Source organism: Lytechinus pictus, chromosome 2 (genome assembly GCF_037042905.1).
Source record: "Lytechinus pictus isolate F3 Inbred chromosome 2, Lp3.0, whole genome shotgun sequence".
In the NCBI taxonomy this organism is placed as follows: Eukaryota; Metazoa; Echinodermata; class Echinoidea; order Temnopleuroida; family Toxopneustidae; genus Lytechinus; species Lytechinus pictus.
Genome location: NC_087246.1, coordinates 43,938,599 through 43,955,025, shown reverse-complemented (window position 1 = coordinate 43,955,025; position 16,427 = coordinate 43,938,599). Strand labels below are relative to the sequence as shown.

Sequence of the window (16,427 nt, the reverse complement as noted above, 5' to 3'; positions counted from 1 at the left end):
GTTTCATCATGCTGCTTAATTATTGTACGAGCCGCACATTTAGCCATGATACGTACTGCAATAGCACAGCCAAGAAATGCGAGCGCCACAGTTGAACTACGAGTCGAGTTCGGTCAGTGTTAAACAGTATTATTATTTTACCATCAGTTGAGAAGTGCCATCAGATAAAGAACACTTTGTCAGAAGAAACGTAAGTCTTTCCATTCACCTTCCCCTGGTCTTCATAATTATGAATAATATTTGAAAATTTCTGTTTACAAAATAATAAAAGGCACACATTTTATATTCATCAGATTCTTAAAATATCCATTTATTTTCCTTTCTTTTTTGTACAAAATTATATTTTGCAATGGAAATTATTACATTTACTACATGTAGAAGTAACATGGTTATGTTATTAGGAAAACTGAATCTTCCATTGAACTTACCAAAATCAATATGCATTTACATTTATCTTTCCCTCTTTCTCCATCTCTATTTTTCTTTTCACTGTTTAATCTCTTATTTCTCTTTCTCCTCTCACCCCCTCCATATCTCTCTCGCTCTTTTTTCCAGTCAATATACTTTTCTTCGTTTTTTCAATGTATAAAAAATACCTCAGGTTTCAACTGAAACGTTTTGAAAAGAAAAACACCCTCAACCCACGGTCTATATGGTCGGTCGGTCCGTTGCAAATCTTGTGCTTCGAACTACTCCCTCAATTTTTAACCGATTCTCTAAGACCGTTGGTCTTAGGGTAAGAATGTGCAAGACATATTCTTTGCATGTTTTAGGAGTTGTGTTGCCATGGTACAAGTAACGGTATATAGGTATTAATAATAATAATAATAATATGTCCATTTATATAGCGCAGTTACTATGTGCATATACTCAACTGCGCTTTGATACTTGGTATCATATTATTACCCCAGCTGTAGCTAAGCCGCCATATTAATAGGCGCTAAAGCGTTCAAGGAAAAATCCTACCGGGTACCCATTCACCTCACCTGGGTCGAGTGCAGCACAATGTGGATAAATTTCTTGCCGAAGGAAATTACGCCATGGCTGGGATTCGAACCCACGACCCTCTGTTTCAAAGTCCGAAGACTAATCCACTGGGCCACAACGCTCCACGTATTATGGCAAAAATTAGGTAAAAATCTTGCGTTTCAAACTACTTCCTCAGTGCTTTACCTATTCTCATGAAATTTGGCACAGACATTGGTTGTGAGCTAAAGATGTGCTAGACATATATTGTGTGTTTGTCGGAAATTGTGTTGCCGTGGTAATGTATTATATGGTGAAAATTGGGTAAAAATCTTGCGATTAGAATTACTTCATCAGTTTCAACTGTTTCTCATAAAATTTGGCTCACACATTGGTTTTGAGGTAAAAATGTGCAAAACACAATTTTTGTGTGTGACAGGAATTATGTTGTCTTGGTAACAATATGTTATCATGGCAAAAATTAGGTAAAAATCTTGCGGTTCGAACTATTTCCTCAGTCCTCAACCAATTGTCATAATTTTGTACAGACATTGGTATTGAACTGAAGTACATGTAAAGATGTGCAAGACATACATGTACATTTCTCAATTTTGGAGAGCTATTTTTGTCTCACCTGTATAGCAGAGTGAGACTATAGGCGCCACTTTTCTGACGGTGGCAGCGGCGTCAGCATAAAATCTTAACCGAAGGTTAAGTTTTTGAAATGACAGCATAACTTAGAAAGTATATAGACCTAGTTCATGAAATTTGGACATAAGGTTAATCAAGTATTACTGAACATCCTGCCCGAGTTACAGGTCACATGACCTAGGTCGAAGGTCATTTAGGGTCCTGTGCGAGTTTCAGGTCACATGATCAAGGTCAAATGACAGCATAACTTAGAAAGTATATGGACCTAGTTCATGAAATTCAGACATAAGGTTAATCAAGTATTACTGAACATCCTGGCTGAGTTTCAGGTCACATGACCAAGGTCAAAGGTAATTTAGGGTCAATGAACTTAGACCATGTTGGGGGAATCAACATCAAAATCTTAACCTAAGGTTAAGTTTTTGAAATGTCATCATAACTTAGAAAATATATGGACCTAGTTCATGAAACTTATACAAAAGGTTAATCAAGTATTACTGAACATCCCGCCTAAGTTTCAAGTCACATGACCAAGGTCAAAGGTCATTTAGGGTCAATGAACTTTGGCCAAGTTGGGGATATTTGTTTAATTACCATCATAACATTGAAAGTTTATGGATCTGATTCATAAAAATTGGACATAAGAAGTATCACTGAACATCCTGTGAGAGTTTCAGGTCACAGGTAATTTAAGGTCAATGAACTTTGGCAATGTTTGGGGTATTTGTTGAATTGGGGTATTTGTTGAATTACCATCATAACTCTGTAAGTGTATTGGTCTAGTTAAAAAAACTTGGACATAAGAGTAACCAAGTATCACTGAACATCTTGTGAGAGTTATAGTAGTTTTCAAAGTCAGCACTGCTGCTATATTGAATCGCTTGATGCAGGTGAGACATTCTGGGCAATGTTTGTTTGCCTGAAAAAGATGTGTACACAAATAAATAATTACTATGAACACGAAGCGCGAGCAGAAATGAACTGGTACCTGTTAAAGACTGCATTCAGTTAGTCATGAAGACGTTATATATCTCGCGCGATGCGCGAGCTGAAATTTTTTGACATTTTTACCTAAAGAATGGAAATTCTAAGGACTTTTTGTAACTTAAACAAAATAGGTATATAATAAACAATGGATGCGTGCGCGAAGCGCGCGCTGAAAATTTTTGACATTTCTACATAAATAACTGAAAATTGTAATCAATATATGTAATCGTGAACAGGATAGCTATATAACTAAACAATTGATGCGAGCGCGAAGCGCGAGCGGAAAAAAATTCGAGATATAGACCTAAATACGGGACACTCTATTCATGTTTTGTAAATTTTGAAAAGAATGAGTAATTCCCACAACAATGCGAGCAGAAAATTGTTTATATTTTGATCTGAAACTGGATAATGATTTAAATAGAGAACAAGTTGAATATCTGAATAAACATGCATGCGCGCGCGTGTTTCACATTTAGACCTAGAATCTAGGCATTCTAAATACATCTTTTATCATGAAAATCAAAGCAAGCGCGAAGCGCGAGCTTAAACTATTTGATATTCCGATCTGAAAAAAAGAGTCAATTTCAGCTCTACAGTGCGTCTCAAAAAACTATACACTTTTGAAATGGCTGCCAAACAAAAAATATGTCATTTTGGGGAAAAATACCTATATATATGGAAAGCCAATAACGTAAACTTTCAAATGACACCAAAAAGTTGGAAAACTATTCATGCTTGAGTGAGCACTACCCACTTAAACAAAGGGTATGAAAATTAGGGTGGGCAGGAATTAGCCTTCCAATTTCTTTCACTCTTGAGAGGCGAGTCCCTTGGAACTTGCAAAGTTGAGGGTGTTGTGATAAATTAATGATCAATTTAAATTGTTAGAGCAAATTTCATGAATTACTAAATTGAAATTTTAATGCATGAGTGAGTGTCAATTGTAATCTTTAGTGCAGCATTTTAACTTTTTATCATGTGGATCTCAGCAGTGTGTTCATTGAAGTAAGGAGAATAGGGGTGAGATAGGACTTAGGTGGGGGAAGTACGTTGATGGGATAAGGGTCAACAGAACACTTAGCCACCCCCTCTCTCTCTCTCTACCCCTTCCTCCCATCCTGAGAGACTAACCTTTGCTATGGTGTGCAGGAATTAGCCTTCCAGTTTTGTTTACAGGTGTGTCCTTTGGAACTTGCAAAGTTAAAGGTGTCATGCTTAATTATTGATGAATTGAGATCAGTTTTGGTTTCTTATAGGCTAATTTCATGAGTTACTAAATTGAAATGCAGTGCATGAGTAAACAGAAATTGTAATTTTAGAGTAGCATTTTAAGTTTATTACATGTATGTGGATCTTAGCAATGTGCTTGTGAGAATCAGAGTAATGTGATGGTACCTGTTGCATGCAAGGGGGTCAGCTAGGGTAAGACTGGGTTAAACAGTTAAAAAGGGCATTCTTCTTCTTTGTATTCTCTTACGAATTCCCTCCCCTTCACCCCCTCTTTCTTTCTTTCTCCTGGATCATGGTATTCAAAACTTAAATGCCAAGTGACTGATAGTTGATGGGTCTTTTTTTTCCATTGAATAATTCTAAGAAATTGACTAATGATGATGATTTATGAATTCATTGAAAAAGCTGAATGTTTAATTGATCACATTGATTGAGTTGATTTACTAACAAATTGTTGATTGAGTGGTAAAAGTTGATGACCGAATTCTCAAAATTTATCAAATTGACAGTCCGCTCTGGACTTTATGCGTACACGTAATAGCATTCAGTCTCGATCTGAGGGAGGCTTAACATACTGTTGACCTTTTCCATCAGCTTACTTCACCCACTTAAGTCCTATCTCACCTCTATTCTCCTTACTTCAATGAACACACTGCTGAGATCCGCATGATAAAAAGTTAAAATGCTGCACTAAAGATTACAATTGACACTCACTCATGCATGAAATTTCAATTTAGTAATTCGTGAAATTTGCTCTAACAATTTAAATTGATCATTAATTTATCACAACACCCTCAACTTTGCAAGTTCCAAGGGGCTCGCCTCTCAAAAACTGAAAGAAATTGGAGGGGTTATTCCTGCCCACCCTAATTTTCATACCCTTTGTTTAAGTGGGTAGTGCTCACTCAAGCATGAATAGTTTTCCAACCTTTTGGTGTCATTTGAAAGTTTACGTTATTTTTCCCAAGAGTGACATATTTTTTGTTTGGCAGCCATTTTAAAAGTGTATAGTTTTTTTTGAGACGCACTGTATATTTCAAGAACTTTGTAGGAAAATTGTGAGGTGGATATGGATTGCACTTAATAAAGAGCTGATATTTTTCATTATAATTACTTTGAGTTTTGGCATAGGACCGGTACATCCTTAGGACATGTCATCATATAAAAATGATGACTGTCTTCCTATTCCTCTTGCTAAGCGCGAGATGAAACAATAGGGACAATTCAATTATTAAAGTAATATCTTATTCATTAATGCCTAATGAGGGTGCGAAGTCTGATGATATTATGGCCTGAAAACTGGACATTTCAAGCACTTTTGTAATTATAAATAAGATGCATCATTTAATATATTTTTAAAGGTATATTGTGACATTGGTTTATTTCAAAACTTTCTTTTATATTTCACTCTTCGCTTTTCACAATATTCATAAACAAGTTCTGAGTCCATACAATGTATTGCATTGGCCAGAAAGAACTGTTTTTATTCTCAAAAAATATATAAAGAAGAGAAGTTTTGCCGAGTGAGCTTTCTTTTGATGCATATTTTAGAATTGACTTAAAGAATGAAGAGCGCCACCTTGAGACCAAATGACATCAATACCTGCTTATGAATATTCATATCTATCGCCTCTGCGCGAGTCTCACGCGGTATACGGATTGAACTGCGGAGTCTATTTGCGACTTTTTTCATTCATTTCCTGTAGACATGGTAGAAGCGTGTACAATTTGCGCAGTCCCTCGAATGCAAATACAAATAACTTGGAAACAACCAAGGAACTTCTTGAAATGACCATCATAATAATTGTGATGTTATGCACGTTTTTTAAATCGCGGAGAATAGGTCCTACATCTGGATATCTGGGCAGAGTACCAGGTGCCGAGAGACGGCTTTCCTTCCCTTTTCTTGCTTTGCAACTTGATGCGTTGGTCACATTCACACTATCACGGTCTACACGATGTAGACTACACGTACGTACTTCGCGTCAACAGGTTTCTCAGCTCACCTTTTGACCTCGCAAGTTCAATCTAAACAATTAGTAGTCAAGTGTTGCATTAGGGTTGCATTTCGTTGCATTGCACAGGTCTACTTTCATCTCAATACTGCGTGTCCTCATGGTCCTATCAACTTTATCTTTGTTTTATGTTTTCCTATAGGCCTCTATTTAACCCCGTATTTAACCATGGACGTACTACGTCCATGATTTAACAGGCCCTGTTTTATGTTGTAGAACCCGCCCTGAAATTTATCATTTTTCTCTTCGCCCTTCCCTTTCTTCATACTCGGCTCTAGACAGAATGGTGGTGGCCGTCTGTTTAGAGTTTTAAATATTTTAGTTTTAACCTTTTTTCCAATTTCTGGGCAAGTTCTTCCAAAAGTTATGTAGCACACTGCCATTATGTTCATACTTGGCAGCTCTCATACATGTACTTGATACTTTGTGAGTGAAACACAAAAAATTATATCATGATTTCAGGAAAGATAAAAAACACCAAAATATTATATTAGGGTATGTTGTGTTCAGATCCCTTTATGATCGCTCTCCTGATTCTCTTTCACCAATCCACTTCTTTCTTTCTTCTCTCTCCTCCCTCCCCCTTTCCTTTGGGGAGGGCCAAGGAGTCAGTATACAGTAAGCTGCGCTAGCGCCTCGCTCCCAGTTCCCGTATATAGCACGCCAAGCTAAAAGTGCATAAAAGAGCTATAATCCACATGAATAAAAAATCAAACTCTGCCCTTGCCCTTCTCTGGGATTCTCAAATCTCTTTTAGTCTTGGAGGACTTTCAGATTCATGACATAAGATTCCGAAAGTAAGCCGTATTGGGCAATCCTTTGCTTCGTCATTCACGTCCGATAATCAACGTGTCTGAATCCTTATTCACGTACGATACAATCATGGAGCTATAGCTCCATATGATATTCTTGTCCTGTGTGTGCTATTGCTAATAGTGGATTATGTCTGAAACTAATGCAGAGCGCAAGCATATCGCTAGCCGGCTAGCATCGGCTCATTGAGCTTGCACGCACCGTTCGGTGTTTGCTTCTACTCAGCTACTTCTGCACACAGCACTGCACTTTGTTGATATGGGGATTTCTTGATACTGCGCATGCGCCATGACGTATTTCATTAATATGCATGAGGTCGTAATGAATATGCATGATTCGAACGGTGTTCTAATATCAATTTATTTTTTAACTCGAGAGGGCGTCATCAAGAAATCTCCAAGGAATCTCGGTTAACCGAGATGCTAATAATATATGTTTCACCCCTCAATATCATGAAAATAGAAAAGTTATGCAAGTTTCTTTTCCGTGATAAAATAGAGCAATAATATAGGTATTTAATGGATGTAATAATTTCAAAATTGATTCATTGCCCTTGTCTGAGATCAACCAATCATACACTACAGCTTTAACCATTAATGCGAGCGCAAATTGCGAGCCTAAATCTTTTTATACATTGTCATGAAAAGGGGATTGTATAATCAATATTGAGACATACAATCAAATTGCGAGCGTGCAGCGCTAGCTGATACGTTTTGACAATCAGACCTGAAAAGGGATATTTTAAAACTTTATGGAATACATGAAAATAATAGGTACCTGATAGATCAAAATTTGCGAGCACAGCGCGAGCTGAAAATGTTAATATTCAGACCATAAAACTGTCATATTTACAGAGCACTTTTTAAAAATCAATTTGTAAATCACGCAAAATAATGACAGTTTGATTTCGAGATGAAATATGTTTTGTATATTGACTTACAAACTTGATATTTAAACTCCATATTGAACAAGATATGAAAATCACATAACAGGCAATGCGAGCGCGAAGCGCGAGCGAAAATTTTATATAGTCACATGAAAGATTCTTTTTATTTCCATGTCTTCCCCTCATCTTATTTTATTCACTCGTCTCCTCTTCCTTTTTTCTCCTATCTTTTCCCTCTTGTTTTTTCTTTCCTTTTTTTCTTTTTTTTGCTCCGCCAATAGGGGGGGGGGGGGCCTCGGCCCCCTGGATCCGCCTATGCATATGGATAGCAGCGGACATCATTCTGTCGTTTCAATGGTTTATTTTCAATTGGTCTAATGCCAACTCGTCTGCTATCATTTGGTCTACCATCAGTTCGTCCACTATCCACATGGTCTAACTGCCATATCGTCTAATAACCAGTTGGTCCAATTGCCATTTAGTCCATATGCCATTTGGTCTAATTGGACTAAGTGTTAATTGGGCGAAATTAAGGAAAATTAAATTGATATTAGACCAACTAGTTATGAGACGAATTGGTCATAGACGAACCGGTGATTAGACGAAGTGATGACTGGACCAAATGGTTATTGGACCATATGGTTGTTAGGCGAAAAGTTGATGGACAGAATTGCATTAGACAAAATGAAGGTAGACCCTGTTGTGAGTGGAGGAATTAGCAGCAGACGAATTGGTTTCAACCCGCATACCGCCCGGGCAAGCAAAACAAATTCACGGCGAAATTGGCGACGTCGTGAATAATTAGCGACGAAATTCACGATGTCGTGAATTTCGTCGTCAATATTCATATTGGCGACGAAATTGGCTACGTCTTTAATTTCGTCGTGAATATTCAAATTGGCGACGTCGTGAATATTCACGATTTGGTCTATTGGCGATGTCCCTTCAGGGCCACCATACAATTCGGGCAAGTAGATTTGGTCTTTACTTCAAATCACTTGCCTGACTCCAACTTTTCCTTGCCCCGGGCAAGTGCTTATGTAGCACCCTGATAATGGATTTTCCGTATTTACACTTTAGTACTGAAAAATGAGAAGAATACTGATGGTCCCATGCAAAAAATGATTCCTAAAGTTCCAGTTTTATGTGTTGTCCTATGGTATTTCTTGGAAAATACTGATTCCCTTACCAAAATACTGATTTTCAGCTTTTATATTACTGAATTGCTTTTGTTTAGATTGGCAGCTCTGAAGTATCATTTATACTGCAAGCTCCGTCATGCAGAAACAAGAAGTCATTACCCATGACATTAACAGGCATTTCTTTTTTCCTTTGTTGTCATCTCTGTCTTTAGTTCAATCAGCAAATCTAAAGGACACAAACAGTAGCTTCTTCAGTGGAAAGGGTGATCCTTATGTTGAGATGGTGGTTGATTCACAGCCCCCTCGGAAGACAGAAGTTGTAAAAAAGACATGGAACCCAAAGTGGGATGAACATTTCACTGTGTAAGTCAGTTCTTATCTTTTTCTTTGTATTATGCAGTCACATGTACAGTACCACTACAATGTATCTCTGTTCATGAATATCAATATTTTTCTAACTACTAGCTGTTAATTGGGGTGTGTATAAAATGAAGACCGGAGAGTTTAAATAAGGCAACAGTTTTCTTATTTGAAAAGTAAACTGATCGATCTTTGATCTTTGTTTTATACACCTGTCGTATGTTGTGTATAAAATGAAGATCGAAGAATGAAGTCACAAATTAAATATTTTGATAAAAGTTAACAAGCAATAAATACTGAGAGAAAGAAAAGCTAAGAAGTATGGGGTGATGGGTATAAAGAAGAGAAGGGAGAATTTACATGTATAAAGAATTTATCAAGAAAGTGAGAAATGATGAAAACGAAAGAACTACAGAACAACAGAGAAGTGATGAAATTAAAAAGAAGGGAATGAAAACTGGTAAAGAAGGAAAGAAATGTTAAAAGAATGAATAAAACGACATAAAACAAGAAAACATGTTAAAAATGGAAGCAAAAGGTATTGCAGTCTCTTCAAAACTCCAGTGCAAGACTTCTTACTTTCACACCAAGAATGTCCTCAATCACACTAATTTTATATTCTCTTCACTGGTTGCCTGGTAACAATAATAATTTTAAGCTCACGTTACTCGTCCATCAAGCCATTCATGGGATGTCGCCACATCCCAACAATTCAACTTGTACATTAAGATACGGAAGTGACAATTTCCTTCTTATTCCTCGTACCCAACATTCTTGGGGGGGGGGGGGGGGTGGGGAGGGGATAGGTCCTTCCCACAATCAACTTCCTCAGTCACTCCGCTGCATTAAAGTGCATGGCACTTTGTCTCACCGTAACAAAGTTAGGCAGAGACCTAGTAGTAATAACTTTTCCTGTTGGTCTGTTCGAAAATGTTCAAGTTTTTGTTGAACTTGCTCTCATTTCTTTATATCTGCATCAATTGTGTTTATACTCTGTACAAATGATCTTTGGGTATTACCACCCATGTGCTCTTGAGGATGATGAGGTGAAAGGTCACCTTGGGGTCACAATATCATAATGCATATATTATTGATCACAAAATCAGGTGAGATTCATGGTTCATGAACCACCTTGTAAAATACATGTACATCTCAAGACCTATTTGTTAATCTTTATTTTGCCTTTGAAAACGAAATCCATACTTTAGATCCATCCATTAGAAATAGAAATTAGAAATTTTGTTTTGTATACATGTTAAATACACTCCAAATCTTATTTTGTCATCACTCACTGGTCTGACTGGCTTCCTATGGGGCTGGTGCCCTTATTGGCTAGAGCTCCTGTGAGTATTGAGCTAGTCTGCAGGCACAGACCCTGATTGAACTTTTGATCAACAAGTGTGTCTCCTTGCAAAGACTAGCACATGTACAAAACTTGCTGAGGGCCTTCAGTACACAAGACATGAGTAGGCTGCAATTCAGACCCTTAAATCGAGTGAAGGGTTTGCACAGCAGACAATCATTGAGCTGACCGGGCTTGCCCCTTATTATTGTTGGTGAACGGAACAGCAAGCAGGAGGGCACTAGGCCCTACCAGCAAGCCTTGAAATAGGCGGGCGCTGAGCGCAAATTCGGGCTCATAAAGCCATCAATTGCGCCCATGAAGCCCCAAAATTTTCAAAATTTTGACGACCGGGCGCAAATTTTTTCCAGGTAATTGCGCCCGCCGTGAGTGAGCAGTGAAGCCATATCATACATGAAATTTGAATATCTGAAAAGCCAAAATCAAGTAACGTTCAATTTACGATAAGCACAGTTTCAAATTGCCAAGTGCGTCTTTTTTCTGTACCATAAAAAGTGAGCTATGTCCGTCTTTTTTTTCCTGTAATACATGTGAGCGCGTGCTTCCGGTAGCGGTAACAGTTTTTCCATACTTCACCATGTGCAATTTCTAATGCACACATTTCCAGTTGGGATTATCATAATTCTGTTATTTAAATTCGAATTGCACAGGAGATAAATCCCTGTTCACAGAACGTACGATGTGCGAGTCTTTTATCCTCACAGTCGCCGACTTTGTCAAAACAGAGCCTTAATAATCCAAAATCACTTAGCTTATAGTTGTGAATTACAGCGTTTTAATTTCTTTCTTGGAGAGGGGTAAATATCAGACAATAAATCATCAAACAAGGCTCCATCTAAAAAAAAAATTGGAGGACGCCGTGCACTTGAGTGTGCTGATTGCATGCTGTTAGCTAGCCAGTTTGAGCTCATGTTCTCTGCCAGAGCTCTGGGTGAGAATTCTATCAGTATTGGCCTATTAAAATGATGGTGATTTTCCGTTTCAGATAGAGTTTAGATTTCTCGTAATTTTTGAAAACTGTCAAAAAACTTTACGATTTCTTCATTGTGATGAATATTTAAGTTATTAATGAATACACTTTCACCGAATTTAGACTCCCAGAATGAAAGGCATTTTCTGTGGAGATCTGCGTTTTCAAATAACTTGTGAAAAGCTTAAAGGAGAAATATATTGATTATGAATATGGCCTCATTATATATCAGTGGAAAGGTAATGATGTGAGGATTACCATTAGGTCATTCCAAAATAACGAAAATAATACATAAGGTGGAAATCGCCGATTAAAAAGCGCTAAAATGCCTCTCCGAAATATGCCTCGCATCGGTCTCTGAATTGACTCGAATTTGATGACGTCACTGTCTGTACGAGAGGCGTGATTGGCTCTCCCACGTCAAGCTCCACTTGCATGCAAAACCTGTTGCGAGGGTACGTTTTCTCCACACTGACACTGAATACTTCGATCATGAAATGAAAGAAAACCCAGAAATTTATCTAGATTTGGATTTTCAAATTGATGATTATGAAGATGAAGAGAATGATGATAAAGTTTCTAACTCTAGAAAAACAAAGTGACGTGGATGGTGGTAAATTAAGGGAATTACGCCGGTGATGATGAGTAAGACAATTCAACTTGCAAAAGCCGATTCGCTACCAACGCATGCAGCTGCTAGCTGCACCGCGGGTCAAATCCATGAAAATTAATTCCATGCAGCATGAGTGCATGACCACATCCAGACAGAGTCTCTTTCCTCTATCAACAACATAATGAGAAGGAAAATAATAAAATAACTGTACTTACAAATAAGTGAATATATCCGAACCTAGGCTGAAGGTAAATCAACTCAAGGAATAGCAGCAGACGATATGCACCGACGATGAATTTCACGTGGCTGGAATAGATTGTCACTCGTTCTGTTAGATAAAATTTATATCTCATTATTTTGACTAAATTACGAAACTCGGATAATTAGTATTCTACATAAAAATTAAGTAACACCTGGTACTATTTTTTTAATTACGATAAAATATTTTTGAAGCAAAGAAATTGAGGTAAATTAAAATAAGATATAAAGGATCATCCACTTAGCCGCATGCGATTGTAAACAAACAATCAAAAGCACATGGCCAGCTTGCTCCACTGAACTGAAAATACGTATTTTCAGTTCAGTGGCTTGCTCGCCCATAGAGTTGGAGCGTAGCTTTATCCAACTCTATGTGCTCGCCTTGCTGATTGTTTACAATCGAATGCGAGCTAGGCGGATGATCTTTTATATCTAATTTTAATTTACCTCATTTTCTTTGCTTCAAAAAGGTTTTATCGTAATTCAAGAAATAGTACCAGGTGTTACTTAATTTTTATGTAGAATACTAATCCTCCGAGTTTCGTAATTTAGTCAAAATAATGAGATAGAAATTTTATCTAACAGAACGAGTGACAATCTCCCAGCCACGTGAAATTCATCGTCGGTGCATATCGTCTGCTGTTATTCCTTGAGTTGTTTTACCTTCAGCCTAGGTTCGGATATATTCACTTGTTTGTCAGTACAGTTATATCATTATTTTCATTCTCATTATGTTGTTGATAGAAGAAAGAGACTCTGTCTGGATGTGGTCGTGATGGAATTCATTTTCATGGATTTGACCCGCGGAGAAGCTATCAGCTGCATGTGTTGGTAGCGAATCGGCATGCAAGTTGAATTGTCCGACTCATAATCACCGGCGTAATTCCCCTAATGTATACCTCTATCCACGTCACTTTGTTTTTCTAGAGCTAGAAACTTCATCATCATTCTCTTCATCTTCATAATCATCAATTTGAAAATCCAAATCTAGATAAAATTCTGGGTTTTCTTTCATTTCGGGATCGAAGTATTCAGTGACAATGTGGAGAAAACGTACCCTCGCAACAGGTTTTGCATGCAAGTGGAGCTTCACGTTGGAGAGCCAATCACGCCTCTCGTACAGAAAGTGACGTCATAAAAAATCCCCAATTTCGCGGACGTAATTCTGCGTGTTTGAAGCATTCAGAGAGAGAACTTTAAACTATCAATTAACTGAGTTCCATCGGTCTCCATGATAAATGATTTACACCATCGTGTTCTCCTTATTTTCTCCTTTAATTTGATATATGATTCTCCATTTTTACGATTTTCAATATAGTTTTACTTTAAGGTACATGAACCTACAATACATGTACATAGCCTGTGGCTACAGTATGTGCTGGAATTTGAATAGACTGAGTTAGATTTTGATTTCATTTCTTCATTTCTTTAACATAATTTATATGCAATCCAAGTGCACATCACAGTCACAATCACACACAAACACTCACCCACACCCATGATTCTAACCATGAAAAGAAAACCTTGAAAAAAAAATTTCTTCTAAATTTATTATTATTTGATCTGAATTCTCTTTCTCCATCTCTCTCTCTCTCTCTTTATATTTTGATTTTATTCATTTATTTCGATTTTTTTTGGGGGGTTCATTGTTAGTGGTTCATTAAACTGAAAAGTAAATAAGCCCATGTGTGTGTGGTTGTAAAGGGGATGTGGAGTGAGGGTGTCAAAACACACTTAAACATTTAAATCAGATTTCTTAAATGTTTGAATAAGCCTATTACTTAGCATGCTATTCATGTAAATTAAAAAATTGCAGGAGCTGCGCTTATTATAAACAAATTTGCAGTGTGGTTCACCGTTATATTCTTTTTTTTTTAATTGCCCCTGGTTCCTGAAAATTGCCCCCGGTTCCTGTAAAAAGCCAGTGCGCCGGGGGCAATTTTTTTGTGAAAAATTGCCCCTGGTCTGCAGCTGCTTATTTCAAGGCTTGCCCACCAGGATGTAGCTAGGAATTCCAGTAGGTGATACAAAACTTTGTTCTTCGTTTTATACACCTGTAGTAGGGTGTGTATAAAACAAAGATCGAAGGCCGAAGACACAAATGAAATAAATCTTACTTTTTGATCACTATTTAAAATGAGCTCAAATACATGTACAGTATATAATATAAGAAGTAATTTAGCAGTAATAGAAGTACTTGAATGAAATGGAAGTGTTGCACAAGCACAATAATATTTTACAAATATACTGTAAACCTGACATCATACTCTTAAGGTACACCTACACACAAAAGCAGGTAAAACTTTGTGCTTCATAAAGATGAAGAAAAGTACTTTAAACAGTATAAGATAATCAGCTAGCAAACCTTAACCCTAAAAATTCCAGGGGACCTTAATGGCCCCCTAAAAATTTATATGATAAATCCATAAACACGACAGGGCCACGCCATATCATTCAAGACTATTTTGGGGATGCATGCATGGGTATGCAGTTATGATATGCACCACAAGTGCATATTATCAGATCCCGAATTGCTCAAAAACGTGATTTCATGTATGAAACCAATGTGAGTCCTTGCCAAAATTTGTATCTGTATCATTATTTTTATTTATTGTTAATGATTGGAAAATTATTGCCAAAAATTTTTATTAGTAATAAAAAAAGTTTTAAAAATCTGTACATAAGAAATATAAACAAGTGGAATGCCTCTGGCCGTCTCACCTGCATCACGCGATTCAATATAGCAGCAGTGCTGATTTTGAAAACTACTATAACTCGCACAAGATGTTCAGTGATACTTGGTTACTCTTATTTCCACGTTTTATGAACTAGACCCATACACTTATAGAGATATGATGGTAATTCAACAAATACCCCCAACGTGGCCAAAGTTCATTGACCTTACATGACCTTTGACCTTGATCATGTGACCTGAAACTCGCACAGGATGTTCAGTGATACTTGATTACTCTTATGTCCAAGTTTCAAGAGAAAGATCCATCAACTTTCCAAGTTATGATGGTAATTCAACAGATACCCCCATTATGGCCAAAGTTCATTGACCTTTGACCTTGGTCATGTGACCTAAAATGTGCAAAGGATGTTCAGTGATACTTCATTACTCTTATGTCCAAGTTTTATGAACTAGACCAACACACTTTTAAAGTTATGGCGGTAATTCAACAAATACCCCAATTTGACCAAAGTTCATTGACCCGAAATGACCTTTGACCTTGATCATGTGACCTGAAACTTGCACAGGATGTTCAGTAATACTTGATTACTATTATGTCCAAGTTTCATGAATCAGATCCATAAACTTTTAAAGTTATGATGGTAAATCTACAGATACCCCCAATTCGGCCAAAGTTCATTGACCCTAAATGACCATTGACCTTGGTCATGTGACGTGAAACTCATGCAGGATGTTCAGTGATACTTGATTAACCTTATGTATAAGTTTCATGAACTAGGTCCATATATTTTCTAAGTTATGATGACATTTCAAAAACTTAACCTTAGGTTAAGATTTTGATGTTGATTCCCCCAACATGGTCTAAGTTCATTGACCCTAAATGACCATTGACCATGGTCATGTGACATGAAACTCAGGCAGGATGTTCAGTAATACTTGATTAACCTTATGGCCAAGTTTCATGAACAAGGTCCATATACTTTCTAAGTTATGCTGTCATTTCAAAAACTTAACCTCAGGTTAAGATTTGGTGTTGACGCCGCCGCCGTCGCCGTCGGAAAAGCGGCGCCTATAGTCTCACTCTGCTATGCAGGTGAGACAAAAAGTTAAAAATCATTTTCTATTAATAGACTGGGCTATTTCGTTTCCTATGAAGACTGAGGGGGCCCCCCTTATGATCTGGGCTGTTGATCGCGGGATCACAACAAAAATTGGCACGCACATTACCCATGGCATAATCTAAAAAAACTATAAATCAAATTTTGCATAGATCTCATTGCTAATTTATGCGTAAAATCAAAAGTTTGCTCTAATTAATAAATAATGCCCCTGAAATGCTCATTTTTGGCACATAACTCTTTAAAGGTATCTGATCAAATGTTCTTTAAAAAATTTCAACACCACTTTTATTTTCTTATGTCTTATATTGTTTTTTCAATGGAAATAGGGACTATATTTTGACCATAAACAAGGTG

The 16,427-nt window shown here is 37.2% G+C and overlaps 1 protein-coding gene across 1 annotated transcript in view; it reads left to right on the top strand.

The window, feature by feature from the left end:
• LOC135153124 (E3 ubiquitin-protein ligase Su(dx)-like) overlaps nucleotides 1–16,427 on the top strand; it is a 51,962-nt gene that overhangs the window by 17,564 nt on the left and 17,971 nt on the right. The window contains exon 3 of the mRNA XM_064094861.1: nucleotides 8,906–9,056. Coding sequence (XP_063950931.1) covers nucleotides 8,906–9,056 — 151 coding nt within the window. The remainder of the gene's footprint in view (nucleotides 1–8,905; nucleotides 9,057–16,427) is intronic.